At 39.4% G+C, this 24,947-nt stretch overlaps 1 protein-coding gene across 2 annotated transcripts; it reads left to right on the top strand.

Moving 5' to 3' along the window:
• Nucleotides 1-244: 244 nt before the first annotated feature.
• Nucleotides 245-22,480, top strand: pgm5 (phosphoglucomutase 5). Of its 2 annotated transcripts, none has more exons than XM_020593984.1 (11): nucleotides 245-841; nucleotides 3,704-3,866; nucleotides 4,014-4,160; nucleotides 4,445-4,570; nucleotides 4,660-4,850; nucleotides 6,221-6,375; nucleotides 11,796-11,911; nucleotides 14,790-14,925; nucleotides 15,750-15,933; nucleotides 20,789-20,926; nucleotides 21,491-22,480. In XM_020593984.1, the coding sequence occupies exons 1-11, from the start codon at nucleotides 584-586 to the stop codon at nucleotides 21,578-21,580; spliced, it is 1,704 nt and encodes a 567-aa protein (XP_020449640.1). In that variant the 5' UTR covers nucleotides 245-583; the 3' UTR covers nucleotides 21,581-22,480. The 2 variants fall into 2 exon arrangements, with proteins under 2 accessions (XP_020449640.1, XP_020449641.1); XM_020593985.1 differs by lacking the exon at nucleotides 245-841 and adding an exon at nucleotides 2,088-2,152 and having other exon boundaries at nucleotides 21,491-22,479.
• The last annotated feature ends 2,467 nt before the right edge of the window (nucleotides 22,481-24,947 follow it).

Raw genomic sequence — 24,947 nt, 5'->3', positions numbered from 1 at the left:
TTTGATTCCTTTTTGCATTTAAATGCTTTACTCAAAATATATGCAGAGAAACTGCAGATCTCAGACGAGCTGAGTCAGTCCCACAGCTGCCTGTGCCTTCTGGGCAGCACAGACACAGCCAGTGTCCGGTTGCAGACCGGGCTCGACACAATTCAGTCAAAGGTCTATTTTTGGCCCGAGGCTCAGCTGATTGTGGGCCTTGAAGATTCTGGCCCTCCCTCATTTTTTTCTTGTAGCCCAGTCAGTTGTTCAGGCTTATTAGGAGAAGAGGGAGTTGTCTAACAGCAGAGGAGAGTTTGCTGAACGTTAAGTTTAGAACTGAGGGATGCAGCTCTCTTGGGTTTAACACAAGTGAGAACATTTTTGATTGGGTGTTTGTTTCTTATAGCCGACACATCCGTGCGTGGGACAGCAGTCACCACTTTCCTCCTCCGCTGCACAGAACAATAATTTTACTTTATACACTTGGAACATTACGCAACTCCACGACTGCTTTTACTCTGTTGGTACCACCGGCAGCCAATTCCACATCCAGTTTGAGGTTGTTTGAGCTGCGTCCTCACGTTGGGTCCAGCCGAGGAGGATGGAGGGGAGCCCCATCCCGGTGGTGACGGTCCAAACCGCCCCCTTCGACGACCAGCGGCCCGGTACCAACGGGCTGCGGAGGAAGACCGCGGTGTTCGAGGGGAGGAAGAACTACCTGCAGAACTACATCCAGAGCCTGTTGTCCTCCATCGACCTGCGCGACCGACAGGGCTGCACTATGGTGGTGGGCAGCGACGGCCGCTACTTCAGTCGAGCTGCCATCGAGGTGATAGTGCAGATGGCAGCTGCGAATGGGGTAAGAAGGGAGGGGGTGACATTCAGAGACTTTAGGAACTTTTGTTTCTTTTACTAACTTTTACTAAGTTAAACTCTTTATTTCATATTTATGTAAAACGAATCTTTAATGTTCAGAGGTCTATGAATAAGTTGTTATTATAATTTCAAATTATGATTTAAAAGGTTAAGTGTGCAAAGAATAATTCTGAACGTTTTTTACCCATAGTTTGGATCCAGGGTGCAGCCAAGTGGTTCCTAACCTCATGGGCACAACATCCTAAAAGGCACAAACATACTTCCAGGAAATTAGAAAAACAAATCTCCAGTGCACATTTTTCTACTTTAAAACTTTTATAATTAAGTAAATGTACAGGTGTAACGTTTAAGGCTGATTTTGAGAATGAAAGCATGAGAAGAGGACCTTTGCATTAAGGGGTCTCAAGCCAAAAAGGTTGGGAAACACTAGCTTATGCAAGATACAGTGATAAGATGACTTACAGTATGCATCTCCTCGTCCAAACTGAAACTTTATAGCTTCAGACTGGGTGACAGAAATGATTTGTGGTATTAGAACATGCAAAGCTGTCACCCATCCAACCTTAGAGGTTGAGATAAATGACAGTAGGAAGACAAAGTGAGAGACAGAGAGAAGAGGAAACTCCCCACAGCTTATTTGAAATGCTTGCTCTGAAATCTTTGTGATTGTTTTGGCCACGTTCCAAAGGAAAATCTGAAGGGAATAATTTGATTTTGAGATTAGTCAATTTTTCTGCTGCGCCAGCCAAATGTCTCTTGATGTCGGCCTTATCAGCACTTGCATCCATCCTGCTGTATTTTCCTGCCTAAGTATGTCCCAGCCTCCCCCCAACCCAGTTCAGTCTTCAATCTCTTCCTGACAAAAATGGATACCTTGGGGATCCCTAGTCAAATGGCATTAGAGTTCCACATTGGGGATCCCTAGTCAAATGGCATTAGGAAATAGCATGGAAAATAGTGCACATAACCCACCTAATATGTGGACTTTTCTTCTTACACTGAGTGCTGAATAAAATATAAACACAGAGGGAAATAGGCAAGAGCTTTATTACACATAATACTGTGCAGACTAAATGCATTTTGGCAAGTGTGTTTCTTAGTTCTTTATATGCAACATGCCGGATATTACGAGGATATACACTGGCGTCAGGAGAATAAATTCCTTTCTAGTGAGGATACTCCTATTTAAAATAGCTGATATACAGGGGAACTATGAGAGGTGTTGGGCCGCGCCGGCCGCTACTTCAGTCGAGCTGCCATCGAGGTGATAGTGCAGATGGCAGCTGCGAATGGGGTAAGAAGGGAGGGGGTGACATTCAGAGACTTTAGGAACTTTTGTTTCTTTTACTAACTTTTACTAAGTTAAACTCTTTATTTCATATTTATGTAAAACGAATCTTTAATGTTCAGAGGTCTATGAATAAGTTGTTATTATAATTTCAAATTATGATTTAAAAGGTTAAGTGTGCAAAGAATAATTCTGAACGTTTTTTACCCATAGTTTGGATCCAGGGTGCAGCCAAGTGGTTCCTAACCTCATGGGCACAACATCCTAAAAGGCACAAACATACTTCCAGGAAATTAGAAAAACAAATCTCCAGTGCACATTTTTCTACTTTAAAACTTTTATAATTAAGTAAATGTACAGGTGTAACGTTTAAGGCTGATTTTGAGAATGAAAGCATGAGAAGAGGACCTTTGCATTAAGGGGTCTCAAGCCAAAAAGGTTGGGAAACACTAGCTTATGCAAGATACAGTGATAAGATGACTTACAGTATGCATCTCCTCGTCCAAACTGAAACTTTATAGCTTCAGACTGGGTGACAGAAATGATTTGTGGTATTAGAACATGCAAAGCTGTCACCCATCCAACCTTAGAGGTTGAGATAAATGACAGTAGGAAGACAAAGTGAGAGACAGAGAGAAGAGGAAACTCCCCACAGCTTATTTGAAATGCTTGCTCTGAAATCTTTGTGATTGTTTTGGCCACGTTCCAAAGGAAAATCTGAAGGGAATAATTTGATTTTGAGATTAGTCAATTTTTCTGCTGCGCCAGCCAAATGTCTCTTGATGTCGGCCTTATCAGCACTTGCATCCATCCTGCTGTATTTTCCTGCCTAAGTATGTCCCAGCCTCCCCCCAACCCAGTTCAGTCTTCAATCTCTTCCTGACAAAAATGGATACCTTGGGGATCCCTAGTCAAATGGCATTAGAGCTCCACATGGAAAATAGTGCACATAACCCACCTAATATGTGGACTTTTCTTCTTACACTGAGTGCTGAATAAAATATAAACACAGAGGGAAATAGGCAAGAGCTTTATTACACATAATACTGTGCAGACTAAATGCATTTTGGCAAGTGTGTTTCTTAGTTCTTTATATGCAACATGCCGGATATTACGAGGATATACACTGGCGTCAGGAGAATAAATTCCTTTCTAGTGAGGATACTCCTATTTAAAATAGCTGATATACAGGGGAACTATGAGATGCTGGTGGTATTACCACTTTAAAAGCAGCATACAAATTATAAATAGAGAGTACAGCTCTGTTATTTAGGCACCTTCTGTCACAGCCAGCTCAAGAAATGCTATCTGATATTATTTTTTTCTACTTCACTGTCCCATAGATGCAAACTTTTTTGCATAGTAATTTTCTGCAAAGCCTTTTTTCATATTTACTCAGCATTTGGGAAACAGCTATGGCAGCTACAAAAGGGAGAGAGCCATAAATGTTCAACTTATGAAACAAATGTAGCATATCAGAAAGCATTTGGCATAAAGGTGACATTCTGGAATGATGTGTACCTGACAGCAGTCCTTACTAAAATCTTTTCTGTGCAGATTGGTCGTCTGGTAATTGGCCACAATGGTCTCCTGTCCACCCCTGCTGTTTCCTGCATCATCAGGAAGATCAAGGCCATTGGCGGGATCATCCTCACAGCTAGTCACAACCCCGGCGGCCCTGGTGGAGACTTTGGAATCAAGTTCAATGTGGCCAATGGAGGTGAGTACTCTGAAAGGATGTTTTTTCTAGAATGCTTGAAGTTTGATGACCACCTGTAAAGTCAAGGATGTTTTTATAGAGAAAAATGATCAATGCTGTGTTAGTTAAGTTTATAAATGTTAATGTATGTTTTTATTTTGCTGGCAGGCCCGTCTTCAGACACAGTGATGGAGAGGATCTACCAGGTGAGCCGGACGCTTGAGGAGTATGCTATTTGCCCCGATCTTCGCATTGACCTCTCAAGGCTTGGAAGACAAGAGTTTGACCTAGAGAACAAGTTCAAACCTTTCAGAGGTATAGCACGCACTCAGATAAGTCATCCATGCTGGGTCAGAATCATTCAACATCATTTGACCTGGCGTGGGCCAGACTAGAAATCAACACTATTACAAATGAGGATGAATAGTGGCTTACACTTAGGAGCAACTTTAGAAGTAAACGTCTGATCCATAATGCAGACACCTAGATGTATGTGATGGAAGTGGTACTTTGCCTAACCCTTCTTTTTTTAACACGCAAGTGCATACAAACTAATTGCCATCCAATAGTAATCGTGTCTTCTCTTTTCATGGTTTCAGTTGAGATCATAGACTCAGTGGAGGTGTATCTACAACTGCTGCGAACTATCTTTGACTTTAATGCCATTAAAAGTCTCCTCACAGGACCAGATCAGTTAAAGCTGCACATAGATGCCATGAATGGAGGTGAGACAGTTCCTCATCCCCTGAACCATTGTTAATGCTTACTACGGTTATTCTGTTAACTTCTATTCTGTTTTCTTCTCATGTTACAGTCATGGGCCCCTATGTACGCAGAATTCTGTGTGATGAGTTGGGGGCCCCTGCTAATTCTGCTGTCAACTGTGTCCCTCTGGAGGACTTTGGTGGTCGACCTCCTGAGCCAAACCTGACATATGCCACCTCTCTGGTAGATGCCATGAAAGGAGGCGACTTTGGCTTTGGAGCGGCATTTGATGCAGATGGGGTAAGAAATGCTGCTGGATGCTTGAAAGTGTTCGTCAAAGCATGTTTAAACATTTATACATAATCAAATTAATGATGTGATAACACTGGATAATATAATACTTATTTTCACACATTTTGGCAATGTTTATATCTTACCACAAATATGAATATATAAAGTAGATACTGTAGTGCTGTATCTCCTCCTGTCACCTGTCTTTCCAGACTGTCACATGATCTTTCTCTAGTTGTCAGCCCTACTTACAGAAGTCACTAGCTAGGGCGAGCATTAACAGTCACTAATACACAATTAAATGTGCCAAATGTGGAACCCTCTTCCAGGATGAATGTGTACGGAACAGACCACATAGTGGAATTACAGTATGTCCGGTCAGAATGGCAAAATTTTAGATTATGAATGAAAATCCCCTTGTTTTGAACCAAACAAAAATAATAATGTTGATGGTGGACAGTTTAGCCTGTTGAGAAAACTGCAAACTATGTGGAGGCTGGAAGAGGTTTTTGTGTCTAAAAATTAACATGGTCAGGATTTATTATTGTTGTTCTTACATATTGTGGGATAACCTGGATTATGCTAAGCCACTCAGCAAAATGTTCATTAACTCATATAAAATCAGAGTTTTTTAACTGATACAGACCAGTTTAAACTCCACCCATAGATACCAGAGAGAGCCTTATTTATATTTATTAGTTTTTGTTTACTCGTTGAGATGAGGGAGACAGGCAGTGGGGACTGAATAATACCGTAACCATGATTATCCAACATGAAGATCACTTTTTCCACAATGTCATCCAGTAGTCATTTCTGCTGTATACACACACATACACATCCTTTGTTAAGTAAATTAGCTCAACATTAGGAAAATTACATCATATCTGCCCTGTTTCTCCTATGAGGACCGGACGGGTATCTTCACAGTCATTAGCACCAGTGGGTGAATGTTTCTTTTGGGGAGTTGCTGTTACATAATACTGTAAATGATATCTTTCAAAAACTCTCAACTGTAATTGTTGGCAAGAAAGTACTGAGCAATTCACAGTTATTTGTGGCTCATGCTGTTGGTGAAGAAATTTGCACTCAGTGTCTTTCGGTGGCTGTACGTAACACAGATTCTTCTACCATCAGTTAATACAGTAGCACATTCTAATTGTTCTTATGTTCAGTAAACCCAATGAAAAGACCAAACCAGCAATGTGTTAGTCCACCTGTTCCTACTAACAAATCTTAATCTTTAAAATGTTTTTTAAAGGCTACCTATACTAGCTATACATTTTAAATCTATTTTACTTATTACTATTAGAGTTCCCTTACAACTAATAACTAATTACATGAAACTCACAATGTGTTGTATGATGTTGTGCTGTCATCAGGACCGGTACATGATCCTTGGAGAAAACGGCTTCTTTGTGAATCCAGCGGACTCGGTGGCCATCATGGCTGCCAACCTCTCCACCATCCCCTACTTTAGACAGCATGGCGTCAAAGGATTTGCGAGGAGCATGCCCACCAGCACTGCCCTCGACAGGTACAACACACACATACACACTCATAAACTCAGTAGATCTAAGTGGTCTTGTCCCAGCACCCTCGGCCTCTCCCTGAAAAACCCCTGCAAACGCCCAATCTCTAGAGAGGGAGGACACTCAGATAAAAATCACCAATGATGAATAAGACTGTGAAATCACATACACATCTCCCACACATTTATTCACTGTCTATAAACATTGTCCATTATGTAAGACTATAGAGCAGAGCTACGAGTGCTGAGTGAGAGGATGTGATCATCCCCATTAGCATTGTTTCACGAGGAGGGATCCCAGCTCTGCGCTCCACCGAGATTTCATCATGTCATTAAATACAATGACGGAACCAGGAAAGATCAAGATTATGAATATGTTTATTTTCAACAAAGTACTGGACTCACCAGTCATTTCACTGTTTGTGCAATTTTAGTTTTTTCCTTATAATATCTCTCAATTAAACTTATTCTAAACCTAAAGTGAACCTATTTTAATTTTTTTTTATCATTTGTGAACAATTAGACCTCATTGAAGTGCACAAATTTCCAGTCAGTGTTTAATCACTCTTTGGCAAGGACTTGCATTTTTCTGGTTACACTGGGCCTTTAGAGGCACTTAAACTGGTACAAAGGTAGTGAATGGTTGATAATCTTTAAAGAATAACACACAAGAGTGAAATAAAAGTAATATGAGGCAGAAAACCCCTTTCAGTATCAAGATATCTTTAAAAAATAACCCTCAAGAGTGAAATTAATGTGCTGTAATATGAGGCCCTTTCTGACCCCCTACTGGTCATTTTCTATTGTCTGAAGAATGTAGAAGGTTGTGTGTAAGAGTGTGTGGTTGTCTGCGTCTACAGATGCGTGTTTGCAATCAGATGCATCAAAGTGTCTCTTGCATGTACCTATGCCTTGCATTATCAGAGTACATTTTGGGGAAAATATTGATGTTTTCTTGAGCATATCAGTCAGAATATTTACATTGTACATGAAATTCCAACTTGATTTAATTTTTGATTAAGTAATATTGATGGTCTTGGATTTCAGAACTTTTGTTTTTGAACATATCAAAGTAACCTTGATCCTTGCCAGTGAGAGGCGGTCACATTGTCTCCTTGCTTTCTTATTACCACTGACACCACAATATAACTATCCACCACTTTAACCACCACTTAGGAACATTTTCCTCTGTTACTATTGAACACTGCCAGGAAACATACTGTACAATGTACTGCTAATCCATAATAGCTGAATGTGAACTGGATTTATAGGATGTCATATATTATAAGTGCCTGTGTGACAGTTTGGTGCACATACTTAAATGTGTGTGCGCATGACTGAGTGTGTGTGTGTTTTAGCACTGGCAGGCATTAAGGAAATGACCTCACTGCCAACCCCGGTCTCTTTGGGTTTCACAGTCTGAAGGGAAAAGTGGTGTTTAGTAATGTGAAATGGGATGTTCCATCACAGAAATACTGGTTGTCTTTGTTAGTGTAGCTGCGTTAGCATATGCACACACACATCCCTCAGACACTGGCATATGGGGTTGCACTGCTTCTTGCCCAGGGTTGTGTCTTATGATGTACCACTATGATCACATGGACAGTGCTGCTTCAAATTTTGAAAGTGATTGAAATCTGATACAATAAATGTCACATGCCCCACTACAACCCTGAGCCATGGACCTCTCATACAGCACACACAGACTTGCTTTCTATACGTAAAATGGCCTTTTCATTAGTTACTTTTAGGATATATCATCTGTATCTCCCCTAATTTATTTTCACAACTTTTTTTTGTATTGATGATAGCACATATTTAATTTCCTGGAACCTCTGACTTGGTTGTGCAGTCTGCTTTGAACAAGTATCAGCTTACGGTGTGATGTCTTTCACTGATAATTTCTAAACTACAGATAAAATCCTGCTCAAGGTTTTCTTAAGAGCTTTGACAGAAGTAAATTGCTTTATGTTGTATTTTCATTTTTTTCCTGTTTAAGCCAAATTTCATCAACATACTCTATGCTCTTCTGTGAGCACTGATAATTACTGTCATTGTTGCAGGAGAGGGTCACTTTGTTGAACTTTTCATAACTGTCACTTAAGATCTATTGCTGACTCTGCCCGTGTCATGTACACAGCCGCAAACTCCAGGAAGTGTTACTTAGTACTTAGTAGTGAGGTGTTGGATCCTGGAGTCAATCCACCTTTAGGCCTTTTTAGGAGAGTGAGTGGCGTGTGTGTGTGTGTGTGTGTGTGTGTGTGTGTGTGTGTGTGTGCAGAGTGTTTATACTGAGCAACCCTCCCTGCTCTGTGTTTATACATAGTCACACCAACTGTGCTATAAAGGTCTTGATAAATGTGTATACTGTATGTGTGTCTCCAGAGGGAATAAGGGAAAACGAAGAAGAGAAACAGGGACTGTATTTGTGTTCAGATGAGCAGAGGATGTCATGTTGTGTAGGAAATGTACAGGAGTTATAAGAGTTAATGTTTTCATTCTATTATTGATAGAACTTTGGAAAAGCCCAGAAAACTGCAGGTAACAGCTGTGATGGTTTACACAAATCATCTCAACTTTAATTGAAATGTCTTATTTTCAAGTATTTTTTTAGTTTTGGTCATTATGGCAACATCTTTAATGCATTACATTTCTTTGTTGTCCAGTGAGGAGTCCTGGTTCAGGGCAAGAAGAACTCATGTTTCAAGCCCAAGTAAATCTCCAGCATGCTGCGCTTTTTGTTTAAATGCCAGTCTAAAGCTTTTAAATCCAGGCTGAGCTCTTTTCAGAGGGAAAGGTGAGAAGGGTGGGCACTGGATGCTATGTTTGCTAAAACATCAAACCAAGGCCAAAAGCTGGAAATATTTCACTCTGCAGATGTAAAGAATCCTAATTTGTCTCTGTGTTTCTTAGTGTTATCTGATGCACAAGACGGATAGAGGCAGGAAATCAGGGGAGTTAGTGGTTGATTTGTGAGTTAATGCATGTGTCCGTTGTCTGTAAGTGTGTGTGCATCAGTTTATACGTACCTTTGATTTAAGTGGATGAGGATGATGTAAGGTGGACCTAGCTGAGCACAGTTATTAAATCTCAGTCAACTCTTTGTCATATGGGATCAAAGCATCCAACACATTCAGAAGATGGACCTTATCCAACACTCTTAGATTTCATTTCATCTTACCAAAAAGATACGTTACAGCAAATCTTTTTGCACCATCAAAGCTGTGGCAGCTCCAGAATAAAACTTGAATTTTGTGCCTTTGTATATGATAAAAGAACTTCATAACACATACACTTGTTACCCAAATTCTGTCCTAATGTGAGAAAATGGTCATTGCTAGAGTGTAGAACTACATTTGATGAGTTACACCTACAAAGATTACAGCCCTAAATTGAAACCTTCCAAGTTCATTCCTCATGTCTCCAGCCATACTCCTCAGCCAACATTTTTCTTTTATTGGCAAAGTCTGCAGAAAGAGGGAGAGAGGCAGCATCCACCAAGCTTGCCGGGCCTGAGAAAATCTCTTGTGTCTGTTTAAATGCACTTGTAATTATACTTGTATAGATGCTTTCACAGTTTATGCTCAGGAAGCATCTAACAGTGCTTCTAAAACCAGAAAAGGTTTTACTTTTTGACTATTATTTTTATTTTTTGTTTTAAGAATGTGTAAGTGTAGGAAAGACTGTGCTGAATGTATTTGTGCTTTTTTTTTTCCTGAGCCTGTGTCTGTGTATACAGTATATGGCAACGTGTCTGTGTTCCACAGCAGATTTTATGCTGATGTTAAGTTAAAGCTGAGCCGGTTATGATCATCAGCTTGATGAAACATTATTTTCTCTATTCTATTCTATTCTATTCTATTAACAACAACCTATTTCTGACATTTATGCAGTGTTGTCTGAAAACTGCCTAGGGTCAGTTTCAGTGTCCATGTTGGCCATGGAAGCCCATCAGAAGACCAGAGTCTCTGCTTTCATGCTTTTCATTCCCACTCACACTTCCCTGGAGGGGTACAGCTGGTTTACTCTTTTTGGTAATTTATCCCAACCTCATGTAAACAACTGTGCTGGGCACTGTGTGGAGTTTATTTATGTCCATGATGATACATGTGTATACCGCCATCTAAAAACCCTGAAATCCCCTCACACCCACATTGTACTGCACATTCCCGTAGCATTGCACAATAAAAGCATTTGAGATTTCTACATGTTTGTTTCTTTGAGAACAACATTTTTTTTCATCCAGCAGTTCTTAGCTGAGTTCTGGGAATTGTGTTTACATTTTTGTGTTTTCATGTTTCTGTTGCTAAGGAGGTGTGGATGGTCAAAGAGTGATTTGTGGGGAACGGGAAGGACACTGGATAACTAAACATTTCCGCAAACAGGACTGAATATACAATGTCAAAGTCCCATTTGTTCCAAAAGCACAGAGTTAAATGTGGTAATTGAAACATGTTGCTTTCTTTATTTGTTTCTAATCTAACTGGTATCTAATAATCTATTGTACCCTAACTTTTGAGAACTTTTTGTAAGAACTCAACAGTTACAGCTCCTGTGGTCAAGAATTTATAAATGCTGTGGCCATGAATCCAAGGTTAAGCTTATAAATTAGGTAAATTTGCATTAACCGATTAACTGCTTAGGAGCAATGTGGGACCTGGCCTGGAGCTTGGGTGCATGGCCTGGTTGAACTGGCTGCCCCAATGCTTGGCATGCCTAGATCTGGAATGTGAGTTGCTTGAGACAGGAAATGAAGTGAACCATGACACATAAACACGTTTCAGCCCTTCACTGTAGTCGATGTGGGGCAAAGACAAGTAAAAAGAAGGGATGGGACTTTGGTTTTTGTCAGTGCTGATATCTGATTATTTTATTTGCTGTTGATTTTATTATTTAACATTAGGTCATTTGTATTTTTCTCATATGCCAACCCTTTTCTAAAAATGCACTGTTTTGTAATCATGTTACTATCCAGCCAGTTATTTTTCTGCAAATTTGCACTGAAAGGTTTTATTTAAGACTTTGTTTCTGCTCTTTATGCACCGTGCCCTCCCCTTATGCAGACCTTTATCCCTCCCCAGCACCCTAGCATATACAGTACATGCATTCATGTACATACACACACATACACACTGCCTTTCGTCCTCTCACTATGCAAGTACATGGCTCAGGTTCAAATCAAACATCAGCTAAAAGGTTAACTTTGTTCTCGCTGCCTTTGCCTTATTAAGTTATCGGATGAGCTGTTAGCAGATTATGCCTGTCATACAGCATTCGGTTTGCTTTATTTCAAAGGTCAGAGGATTGTTGTTAAGCTTATGTCTGTATCAGCACTGGGAAAAGGTTGTTGTTTGAAATTCATGAGAGATAAATATAGTGTGTGTTTGTGAGCATGAAGCTTTGTTTCTGTTTCTCTCTGTTTGTAGGGTAGCCAAAGCCATGAAACTGGCGCTGTATGAGACCCCCACAGGTTGGAGGTACTTTGGAAACCTGATGGATTCTGGCCGTTGTTCCCTCTGTGGGGAGGAGAGCTTTGGGACAGGTATGCTCTATTTCACTCACAATCCGACAACAAAACCCTCGACCCATAAAGACAGATTTGTGCAAGTTAAATGACAGGGCAGCAGTAGCCTGTTTGCATGTGAGTAGAAGGTCACTGACTGAAACCCCATGGACTGGCTTGGAAAATGTGAGTGGGTGTGAGACTGAGAAATCCCCTCCCCTCAACAGCAACTGTTGATGTGCCTGCAAATAAGACTATCACTAGAGGACTGCAGTAGCCAGCTGCTCTAAATGTAAATATGTAGCAGGGACTTGCTGAAACACAAAACAGCAAGTGTGCTCAGTCAAATCTTCATCAAATAAAGGGAAGGTGCTTTTTTTTAAAACCACTTGGGTTTTATTTTTGAAATTTCTTCTATCTATATAAGTCAAAGTTGATCCAGGAAGTCATCCTGTAAGCTGTGATGAAGTTTTACAATGAATTCCTTGTGTAATAATTCTAATAATTTAACAGTTTGCTTTTGTTTTTTCCTCAGGATAGGTTTGAGTAGCCTGAGGTTTCCCCTTCTTTTTAACAATTCTGCCAGTCTCAGCAATTAACATGACCAAACAAGACCATGATGATGAGTAAAATGACTTAAATAAAATTCAGGGGTTTATGAAATTATTACTTACGTTTAAAGATGAATTTTTTATTTTTATTTTTTATTTTTACAATTTTTCTATTTCCTTCTTAAACATAGGCTCAACAGCCTGCTCCAGGTCTAGAGTTGTAAGCAGTGCATCCTGGCTGCTAGTAGCTCCCGTCAGAGTCATGTAATAGATGTGAGCGCTGTGACCCTGACTGCATGTGTAAATAATCCCCATTCTTCTGCTATAAAAGGAGACAGGGGCTCCCTGAATCACTGCACCATGCTGACTGGCCTCCCGTGGCAGTTTTTCACATGCAAACTCAGACACATGGAATCATACATGGTACATACACGCACATGGTCAGAAAATATAAACAATGAGCTTGCACAAATGATACACATACAATACATTAGCTCTTGCCCTATACATCTATTTGTCCTGCTACTGCCTGTCTCTCCATTTTCCTATCCATCTTGTCAGTGCTCAATGTTTAGTTTTTATTTGTTTCCTTTCAAAAAACTTTCTTCTCCTCATCTGAATGAACCATAATCTTTGTTGGGGAGAGGTTCTTTGACTTTTGTGAAAGAGGAAATAAGGATGAAAAACTGAGAAGAAAAATGTCAGTGGATGTGAACAGGAGAGAAGACAAGAGAAGCCTGTAGGAAAGAAAGGAGCCAGAGGTGGGAGAGTCTATTGACGAAGAGGAGGGAAAAGGAAGGAGCAGAGACTCAGAGAGCACAGAGGACTATGGGAGTGCCCCTGTTGTCTAGCCATGTAAGGCCAAAAGCTCAGAGAGAACCCTGAGCAATAAATCATCAGAGCTGTACACCACTCCTGCTCTTTACTAACCCTCTGACACACTTGCTCAGACACACTGTTGCCAGTTCTGTCAAACTTAGCTGTAATTTTCTTATTATTGTTGCTTTGATTATATTCCATTTGTTTGCACATAAATAACCTCAGAAGTTAAAAGTCAATAAAGACAACACAGTTTAATGCCATCTTAAAAAAACAGTAGTTATCAACGTATAAAGAACAAATTCTGAGGTATATTCTGCTTATCTTTGAGTGTTTATGAATGAATCAGTGTCTCCCACAACATTGGTATATTTATAGCACTGACTTTAGGACTTCCTTGTTCTGTCGTTAAGCTGTTAAAAAGGTCTAACAGCATTAACAGGTTAGAGTGAAGCTGAAGCCGGTTGTGCTTTGGCCATGATAATTACACCCCTATGTTCTGCTGTCTGTCTCCTTCTGTGTCAGAGAGCGAGACAAAGAGAGACAGACAGTGAGACAGAGGATTAAACGGGGACAACTGTCAGTTTCCTAACAGCTGTATAGATCTGGACACAGAGCTGTAGGAAGTGCACTCCTTGTTTTCAGTGTTCAGCGGTGAAGACAGTTGTATAGATTCATGTATATTATAAAAGAGATAACATTTTCATGTTTTTCTTATAAAATATATGTAGATGTCACTTGTATCACTTAGTCCATGTTTCTGCTTCAATCTCTTGCAGGGAAACATTACTAACATTTTCAACCTTGTTAAAATGTCAGAGTATTCCCTTCACAGATAACTTTCCTGTGCAGCTGTCTTTGAGAACAGACTGATAGCTCCCCACTGAAGGAGAATATGGGTCTGAGCTTCGCTTTGTGTGTGTACATGTGTGTGTGTTTAACAGTAAGGAGAGGGACACATTATTTATGGGGCGATGTTTGGTATGTCTCCAAGCCCAAGCAGTCCCCCTGACCTTCTGTTACATACAGTGGAGTTGAATACCAAGGCAAAGCTACCTTTTACATTTGCTTGTTTATAATTGTGGAGCAATACATCGCTGTGTGAACAAAACATATTAAGAATTGAAGCCTGTTTTTGGAGGGTTCAGAAGAAACGTTGCAGCTCCAGTTTTGTGGCTCTTCTTTGACTTTTTGGAGAATTTACTTGTACATTTTCTTGTAGAGAGTTAGGTTATAAGATTGAAACCACCCTCATAGCTGTCTGCTAAGCATGGAGCCTGAGCCAGGAAACAGTTAGCTTAGCTTAGCATAAAGTCAGGCTTGTTTCTTCTTCCCCTTGTTTTGAGATCTTATGCTTACCTAAGGTAATGGCATGCCAAGCCCTTTCTTGTGATTCTTATTGGATGTCTCACATGACACCAAAGTTAAAGTAGTAGAGTTACTGTAGGTCGAGCTTCTGCAGTATGTTATCTTTCATCACCTCAGTTAAGTTCCAAGGAATGATTCTCAAGAGTTGTGATGTTCTGGGGGTTTTCTGTCTCCTCTAGGTTCTGACCACATTCGTGAGAAGGATGGTCTGTGGTCAGTGTTGGTGTGGTTATCCATCATGGCGGCCAAGAAGCAAGGTGTGGAGCAGATTGTCAGAGAACACTGGGCCAAGTTTGGACGCAACTACTTCTGCAGGTAACCAGCTAAGCAACCTCTCTGAATGATACTGCAACAGATCCATTCAGCTGTCTCATACATGCGTGTGTAAAATGATCCAGCTGCTTCTGTCCCAGTTTTTGTTTTATCATGGCACTTTTTGTGTTGGAGTGATTGCAGGTTGAATTCATTTAACTCTACAGTGCTCCTTGAGACTCACTGGAGTGATAAGTCTCTGTTCCTGCCAAAGCCAAATATGCCTCTCAGGCCTTCACCTTCATCCATTTCTCCTCCGAACCTCCTCAGTGGCTATCACATGTTCTTATTTTAACTTCTCCCCTGTGAGAGGCTGAGATAGTTACTGCAGTCACTGTTCCCACTGACAGTTGCTGCTGCTTTTAATGTTCCCACAGAGAGCTTTTCTAAGCTGATGTACTGTACAGTACATTTCCCACAACACATAGATGGTGAGGACATACAGGACAAGCCAAGGACCAGATGCTAAAAAAGTCTGTAAAACACAAACATCTCTAAACTATCAAAAACAGTCAATAAACCAAACTAAGGTTCTCTCATTTTTAAGTACTACCATCATACCACCAGTGACTTCTAGTTATTAATAAGAACATTAAATCAACTTGAAAGTGTTTAAAGAAAAACCTGAAAATTTTCTTGAAGTAGTAAAAGTGTAAGGTGCCAAAAAACAAGGCTTTAAAAATGTGTTTATCTCTGACAAAACCTTTCCTGTTGCTGTTTTGTCATGTTAAAGTTAGCCATGCTTTCATTGCCAATATGTGTATTGTATGGATTTAAGTTTCCAATTAGAGGTTTAAATGCTTTTTTGTGTGTCTTGTAATTGTCAGGTTTGACTATGAAGGCCTGGACCCACGCGCAGCCTTTTACCTGATGAGGGATCTGGACGCAGTAATTTCAGACAAAGCATTCACCAGCCAGAAGTTTGCTGTAGGAGACCACATATACAGCGTGGAGAGGGCCGACAGCTTCGAGTACATCGACCCAGTGGATGGAACGGTGGCCCGAAACCAGGTTAGTCCAGAAAAAACATGGAGAAGGACTGTACAGTTGTAAATGCAGGATGTTACATGGCAGAATTAAATGAATAGAAGTGAGTAGGGAGGACAGAAAGTAATACAGTATTTCCATAATGGTCATTTTGAACATTTGAGGAGGGACTGTGGAATGTTTGGCAAAGACTTTTACTGAGTGATTTCTTGCTGCTTAAATTTTGTCTAGCAGGGAATTTACCTAGCTTACTCAAATGTAGGTAACATTGCCACCTAGGTTAGAATTTAAACCTATGCTGTCTGTTTTTAAACATCTAGTGAGGAATAGAGAATTCTAAATGAGCATTTGGTTCTTATTTGTATGTCTCAGTACGCACATACTTCTGTTGGGCTGTACTTTCTTCCCTTTAGAGACGTTTTTCACCATGTGTATGTGTGATGCAAGGGCGGCGTTCATTGGAAGCTATCATTAAGTTCTGTGTTCCAAATACTGTATAACACTCATGGTAACATTCAACTGATAATTTACCACTGGAAATTTGATAACAGCATACTGTTATTTTAAGGCAGATATGTCAAGTCAGTTTTTATTTGTATAGCCTAATATCACAGATAACAAATTTGCCTCAGGGGGCTTTACCATTTGTACAGCATGATACAACCTTTGACCTTATATCCTCAAATTGGATAAGGAAAAACTGTGCCCCCTATCCAAAAAATATTAATGGTGGAAAAAAATGGAAGAAATCTCATGAAGGGCAACAGAGGAAAGATCCCACTTCCAGGATGGACATACGTGCAACAGATGCTGTGTGTACAAAATAAATCAACATAATAGATTTACAGTACAGACAATCAGAATGACAAAGATTGTATAATATAAACATATATGAAGAAACTTTATAAATAAATATTAAGAACATGATCCAAGAGGACAAGTCAACTTCCAGGTGCCTCCAACAGACTCAAGCCACACAAAGACCCAGTAGGAGGACAGACTATGCAACCACATGAGAGGCAAAACCCAAGCACACCATTAATACATATAGGAGAAAGAAACAAATACATCAAAGAGAGATAAAAGGACAAGGGAATAAACAGGAAATTAACAAAATGAGGCGGAGAGGGACAACTATGAGGCTGGGACTGGGACGGCCGACGGTCCAGTGCAGAGAATTTGCATGAGAAAGGGTGCGAGGCACACAGCTTGGACACTCATGTGATCTAGGCAACAAACAAAAGGGTAGAGAGATGCAGTGGTTCTCAGAAAGTCTTCAGGACAACATAGACTATAGATACAGTGAAACTGAAACTCACCAAAGGGAGAAGAGTAGCAAATACAAGGGAAGAAGTAATCATAACTGAATATGCAAACTAATAATAATGGGAAATTATAGTACAGAAATTCCAAAGCTATGATTTGAAACACTTCACCTATAGTTTGCCCAACAGAGGCTACTGATAAGTTGATTTTTCAACTGAAAGATCACCCTCACCTGAAAATGAGGTGGAATTAACGTCAACAAATAAATACTCTATTAATCTAGATTGCAATTAATCTTCAATTGATCTGGACAACAAAGTGTGATCCGAGAGCCAGTTCACAACAGGTCAGGTCTGCCTGAGCATGTCTTGCATACACAATTTCTTCATCTTTCTCTCTTTCATACAGACACACACATTCATTCATCAGTCTCTTGTGAGTCAGACCACCCACCGAGCCTCAGTGTTATCTCATTACAGAGGTTTGGTGTTTGGACGTCTGTCTTCTGTTAGAAACCACAAACATATGCTTACACACACAGTATGTACACCACATAGCCAGACATACTGTATACTGATAGCTCCCCAGTGTACCTTTCTGCCCCCCTAGGTCTCTGCAGTTGCCCATGTGAATAAGTGCTGAACACATGCATATGTTAGTTTGACCTACATGTGTTCACACTTGGCGTTTGGCGGCCTCTTTGTTGGTCAGCTTTACCTTAAATATATTAATGACGATCTCTAGCTGTCCTGCTGTGAATGCATCCATGTTACCACGGTTACAGCAGCTGAACAGCTAGTTAGTCAGTCACCCCAAAATGTGATTTAACCTCAGTGGTAAATCCTCAGCACCCCAGTCACCCCAGTGTGTGTTATTACAGCACACATTCCTCCCAGGAAGGAATTATATCAGCTGTTGTCACACTTGCAGTCTCTCCACTGCGAGCGTGTTTAAAGGGGGAACAGTTTGCACAGAGACACAAACACACATGACAAAGTATGAGGGATTTACACAGCAATGGCATGGCAGCCTTTTGTAGTTGGCTACCGTCTTTATTGCGCATTGTTTGCACACGTTAGAAAGATAGATGGTAGAGAGATGAAAAGCATTGCCATAGACCCTATAATACCTAAATCCATTTGGGTGTTTTAGGTTATTTTTGGAAAATGTATCTACCAACACACTTTCTTTAATTTTCTTGTCAATTTTGGCTATATATGTTTATAGCGTCAGTTTTTTTTTGTGATAACATTGTGTCAAGTGACAGCCTGAAAACAGCGTGAAAACATGACAGGTGTTGCTCATAGAGATAAAGCTAAAGAGAATTATCCCAGGAATCTGCTGCTCCCTTCAGCTCCCTGAAGCTTTATAGCAAATTTCTTCCTGTTGTTTAGCATTCTGAGCCTCAACTTTATAGTTCTGGTTTGCTTTTTCTTTATTTTCTTTATTTATATTTTAAGATGGTAGTTACTGCTACTAGGCTAAGCTAGTTACACTTAGCAGAGTTTAGCTGAGGTGGGTGTTTTTAATAATGAATGCTACTATCTCAGTTAGTTCTGTGGATTAATTAACTGAATTAAAAAGATAGATTTTTTTTCACAGAAGTATTACAAGTACTAAATTTACTTTAAGCTAAGGCTATCCCTGGCTATCTGACCAGTGTTATTCCTTTAGCTACCAGAGTCCAGTAACATTAAAGAATTCAGCAACTAGTGCAGCCACTACAGCATGGCTTGGTGTTTTAGTACAGTTTTGTAGTCACTGCAAAATTTACAGGCTGTTTTCATAGAACAAACACACAGAAGTCAGAAAGTTAGTTTCAGGTCATAGTTCAGTTTTGATCGGAAATAGCGCCTGCCTTTAATTTTAGATAGAAACATTTGTTTTGGTTGGTATGCAGTCCACTAAGGGCCTCTGGCTGTGCAGTGGACATTGTTTTTAACAGGCATTAATCCACCTCCTGATAACTGCTATTCTATTGTTAGAGATGAGCTGACACACTCACAGATAGAACGACAGACAGGCAGACGGACATCTCTTGTTATTACTGTCCCTCCTAACCCTGACTATAATGTTACTCTCTTGAGCCAACGTCGAATTAGAAGAAAGACAAGTTGTCCAGTTTTACTTTCCTTTTAGTACCATGGGCTATAAACACTGTGGCTGGGTCACCGTTTGAAGAGACTAGCGAATGAGATGGAGTTACTGTTGTACTGGGGCAGTGCATACAGTTTTTTTTTACTCCTTTAAATAGTTCATAAACTGTTCTGTAATATATTTAAAAGAAACTACAGTTCATTTGTCAATATCATGACAGAGTCAGTCAAGGTGATCATGTGTTCCTGTAAAAAGTATATAGGGTTTGTTTTATTAAAATCAGTGGGACATTTTTCTTGTTCATGCTCCGTGTTTCTTCTCAAAACATATTCCTGTCTTTTACCCTGAAGCTGTCTTTTGCTGTAATGGGATAAGGAAAGAGGTGCTGTGGAATTTAGGACAGATAAGAGTCATCACAAATCCATTAGTCAGAGGGTCTTATCTTCCTTACGTCAGCCAGCAAGAGTTGTACTTGGTTACCCCAGTGCAACAAGACTCGAGAATCTTTATTGTCATTATGCATAGCACAACAAAAATTTTTCCAGCAGCTCTTGGCTTAAAAGACACATTATTTACATAAATATCACAAAAATTGCGTAAGTCAATATCAAATATGTACAAATAAAAATAAGAATGTATAGGTCCTAATCAGGTCAGCAGCATGTGAGCAGCAAAAGAATATAACATTATAAAGTGCAGCTCGGTGCAAATCTCAGTCTTTAGAAAGAGGTGTGAGCATGGGTGTGTGTCTGCAGAGGTCCAGTGTTCTGTCTGTGTCTGTCCGTAGGGGGGAGGTTGTGTGTGTGTGTGTGTGTGTGAGAGAGACTAGGGGTTAGGAGGGTGACTGATTTCACAGCTCTGGGAAAGAAGCTGGAAAATGTTAAAGTTAAGAGTCAGTCAAAGGTTAAGGTCAAAGTGTTAACAGCAGCTGCCGAGGCACTTAAAATGTGATGTTTTGCTCTGGTTTGGTGTGAAATTGCATCCAACCGCCAAACTCCTGAGAACTCTGGTGATATGGTACAGACATGATGAGCTGCTGAACTAAATTATCAAGTGTAAGTGTCATTCTTGAAATTAATTCAGGGCTGGAGTTCATGAAGTTGTTAGGAATTCTGTTTAAGTGCTAAAGTGTTTATGACTGTACATAACCTTATTGACAGTGCTACAGAGGATGCAAGCACAGCACATTGTAAAGGAATCCTGGTAGAACAAACTCCCAATAATACACTTTATGTTAGTGACATCTAGTGGATGTCTGCACATACTGCAGTACGGATAGGCGCTGCCCCTCATAGAGCCTCTTTTTTACTAACTTCATGAGTGTTTATTAAATGATTATATGCTTCATTTTCTTCAATGAATGTAAGAATGATTTATTTTATATATTTGATATGTAACCCATGTAACACATTATAGCATTTTTAACAGTTTTTTAATGCTAAAGAGAAAGTAATACCGTGGTAAATTTAAAAGACAATGAATGATTTATTTAATGCCTCTAGTAAAATGTTTCTAGGGATTAAGGATCATCTTCACTGATGCGTCTCGTCTGGTGTTCCGGATGAGCGGCAGCGGCGGAGGGATGGGTGCCACCGTACGCATCTATGCTGAGAGCATTGAGAGAGATCCTGAGAGACACAGCAGAGAGACACAGGTATAGAGATGGTGTGATGATGTGTCTGTGAACTCAGTCTGTTGATATACTGTTTCTTTGGCTGGGGTTTGTGCTCTGTTATTATCACAAGCACCTGGAGACATCAAAATGAGTTTTTAGAAATGCAGTATTCACCCAGTTTTAAAACTGATTAGACTGTGAGACTTCAGATTGTATATATTGTGTTATATATAATATATATATTCTGTACAATATATGTGAAATACAGAATGTGCCCATTATATGAATAAAGAATCCCATACACAACAAAAGCCCCACTGCTGATGTTGTTCACTGGTCATAGGTTTGGCCTACACATGCTTAACACATGTCTACTTTAAAAGACAGTTGTCTTTCTATTGTTTCTCATCATAATCTCTTTTGTGTTCAAGTGTAAATTGTTAAATTTTGATTTGTGGTTTGTATTAGATTGAACAAGGAGAAAGATATTTGTGACTAGAGGAGTACAAACAAAAAAGCTGTAATGTAGTTTCATGTGACACCATTGAAGTTATTGACCTGTAGACTATGGACTGATTAAGCCATGTGTGTTTCTCACTGCAGGTGGTGCTGGGTCCTCTCATTGCCATCGCCCTGAAGATCTCCAGCATCCATGAGAGGACAGGACGCCATGGCCCTAATGTCATCACATGAGCAAGAACACACTCATAAACACACACTCACATGCACTCACACACATGCATCTACCTGCTCACACAGAGAAAAAGCACACCATCTCTGTAGCTTCAGTCTCTTTTTTTCATTTATCATTAAAAATGACTAAATGTGGTGCTCACTGCTGAAGTTTATCTCTAATGTTCATTGACCACTATCTTCTGTCAGCTATTGAAAACTTAGAATAGAGTCAGTGTCTTAACCAGGGAGGCTAGTTAATTATTACCACGCATAAGTAATGACAAATATGTAGACAGCAAACAAGTTATCGATGTGTAAACTGACATTTAATGTCTGTGCCTTACTTTTATCAAGTCTGACAGAGAGAGCTTAAGAGAAGTTGTTCAGTTTTTAATTCAGTTTGTTTTTTTGTAATAGTGCAGTGTCCACTTTTTGCTCATATACAGTATGTGACAAAGCTCATGCAGAATTAATAATTTTGTCAAAGTGTAAAATAAAACTTGCATTGCATCACAACTAATATAGCACAGTGAAATAATTTTTTTATTTTAAAATGAAGATAAAACATTTCTTGCCCTAATGAAGAAGTGAAATGTAGTCACTCTCATGTTTACTACATAAGGACAGATTATTCCAAATGTAAAATAACCAAGTTGCCTTAGCAAGACGAGGAAAAAGAAGGAAAATATATTTTAAACTAATTTTACTTTTGTGGCTTTTTTCTTTAATTTGTCAGTGTAGGCATTTGGGATGCTGCAAAACGATATTAAAATATATTATACCTTTTTGTTTTTATCCAAATAAACCTTTCTGTGTGTGGTGCTTGCCTTTTTAATTGAATCAGACAGGTCTAATGGGGACAAATAAAACGCATCATAATGAGATATGTTGCCCTTAGGCATTTTTAAACTTTAATTAAAGAAATTTTTCATAATTAAGAGCGCCATGCTGTTGATGCTATGTATCATGTGGTGACTGAACTAGGCAGTTTGTGAAGCACAGTACCTGCTGTTGAAATGTGTTGAAGCTGTTGTGTTGAGATGAGACATGAAGAGAGTTGATCTTGGTACAACCTAAATGAGAGACAGAGAGCAGAAAGTCATAAATACACTGACTGTCGTCGTTAAGAGTTGAGGATGTGCCAGAGGATATCCTCAAGGATGTGTTCACTCAGCCAGCCAGACATTACCTGGCATCCATTGCAGGTTATTACCCCATCCAACTCTTTTATACTGTCAGGGGTTATTTCTGGGGTTGGAGGAGGATCGGTGACAGGTCTTCACATCTGAATTTACTGCTAAGAACGTGATTTAGCTGAAATTGTCCGTGTTTCAGACACTGGTGTTTAGTAGGTACAGGCTTGAAGAGATGAATAGGTTCCTTTAAAGTACTTGGTAGTGTCAGTAACAATCGCTTTTTGTTCCTGCGTTAAAATGTAGAATTTATTGTGAAACAGCTTATTAGGACACTTCATGATGTCATACACTCAACCTGACTGTATCGAGGCTCCACGTGCGCTCTAGGGCCTCTGAGTTGACCTAGTCGTACAGTGGACGAGCAAGACTCATCACCACATCCATCTCGTCAACTACAACCATGGTCTCAGGGGCATTCATGTTGCTTAGATTTATTTGTTTTACAGGGAAAAACAAGAAAAAGGGCTCATTTTTATTTTTCATGTCAGGCCAATTGTAACCAAATGTAAATAAATAAATAAATAAATAAAAATCAGTAGTTGAAGTGAAATTTGAAATACATAGCAAATAGTATTTAAGAAATTATGCATGCAAACTGTATATTATATACTGTAGATGGTATAACATTCAATTGTATTTTCTTTCATAAACATGGATATATTATGAGCTTAAATATACTGAAACATGTGTCCTACTGTTCCATCTGAACTGTAGGACACACAGTAGCAACATCATAAAGTGTACTCTGGCCAAACTTAACTACATGGTGCTGTACATTGTTGGGCAGTGGGTAAACAAAACGGACTTGGGTCATAATCAAAAGTGGTATGAAAAACTGCCACTGTAGACAGAAAGGCAGTACAGTACATGTATACTGTAGCAAATAAATAACAGGACTAATTTTTTATGTAGTTCTTTTCCAGTTTAATTTTATTTTTTATTGCCAACAAGGCCCAAGGAATCAGAAAGTAACAGCTGCACTGATTCACTCCTTCACTTATTCATTCATTCATTGGCATGTGTCTGCTCCTAGTGCCCAGCAGGAGGCATGATAATAGCAACATCTCTCTGTTGTTCTTTGCATCTTGTTGTTGTGTGGTTGTAAAATTTAAACCTTTTTACTGTAAACTCTCTCTGAGGCCCAGTAATTAACAGTATAATAGTAAAGATAATTCACCTTTTTTTACTTATAGAAGTAGCATCTCTCAGAATGTGAGGTATTGAGTGTATTCAGTAAGTGAGCACATGTTTTATAACTTAACTGTGAACAGTGGTCTTACCTTTCAGATACTATTTAAAAAGAGACACCATGCTAATAGTGAAGAAATGCCTGTTAAATTAGTATTTAAACAGTGAATTACAAAGCACCTTGAAATGTTTTGCAGGAAAAGGAATGCAAGTAAAAACATCAAAAATATTTAGGATGTTAGCTGGTTTTACTCTCGGTCCTTCCACCTTATCACTTGTTCGACTTACTCATAAGCGCCCCTACAGTGTTCCTGTAAACACTGTGGCAGTGTAAGATGATTTGTTACTGATAGGAGCGTACGGTCTAACATCTAACTTAGAATTGAACTTGGAATTCCCTCATTACATCAAATGCATTTGAACAAACATGACTACAGCTAGTAAGTGAACTGAGGAGAAAGGAAACACAATAAAGACACCGAAATGAATGCAAAAATACAGTTGCAAAGAGACAAAACATGAGAATCTTCCACGTCAGCCTACTTAAGTAAGTGTAGAAATACCATAGTAAAAATACAGAAACTCATGTGTTCCAAGTGTTACTTAAGTAAAAGTACTGCTGAAATCCTGTGGGTTAATGGGAAATCCAGCTGATTTGTTTCGAGTTGATTTGTTTAGCCTACTGGCTTCAACCAGTGCTGCTGAAGCAGCAAGACAGGGTCTGGAAGTGAAAGCTGAAGCGAGATGTAGGAGGACGGCAGCAGCCAAGATGCTAAATATGTAAAGAAACAATAACTAAAGCTCTAAAATAAATGTCGTGGAGTAAAAAATACAACACACCCTTCTGAACTGTAGCAAGGTAGAAGTATAAAACGACATAAAATGGAAAATAAGTACCTCACATATGTACTTAAGTACAGTATTTGTGGAAATAAACTTGGTTTCATTTTAGCACAGGACATTTTACATATGCAACCATATGCAAATAACTAATAGATTCA

This window comes from Monopterus albus, unplaced genomic scaffold, assembly GCF_001952655.1.
Source record: "Monopterus albus unplaced genomic scaffold, M_albus_1.0 scaffold20.1, whole genome shotgun sequence".
In the NCBI taxonomy this organism is placed as follows: Eukaryota; Metazoa; Chordata; class Actinopteri; order Synbranchiformes; family Synbranchidae; genus Monopterus; species Monopterus albus.
The sequence above is the reverse complement of the archived record's forward strand: the minus strand, read 5'-3'. Positions and strand labels throughout refer to the sequence as shown.

Coding starts and splice junctions, on each gene's coding strand:
- pgm5 (XM_020593984.1), top strand. CDS start 584: ATGGAGGGGAGCCCCATCCCGGTGGTGACGGTCCAAACCGCCCCCTTC. Junction 3,867..4,013: donor GTTCAATGTGGCCAATGGAG/GTGAGTACTCTG, acceptor TTTTGCTGGCAG/GCCCGTCTTCAGACACAGTG. Junction 11,912..14,789: donor GGAGGAGAGCTTTGGGACAG/GTATGCTCTATT, acceptor TGTCTCCTCTAG/GTTCTGACCACATTCGTGAG.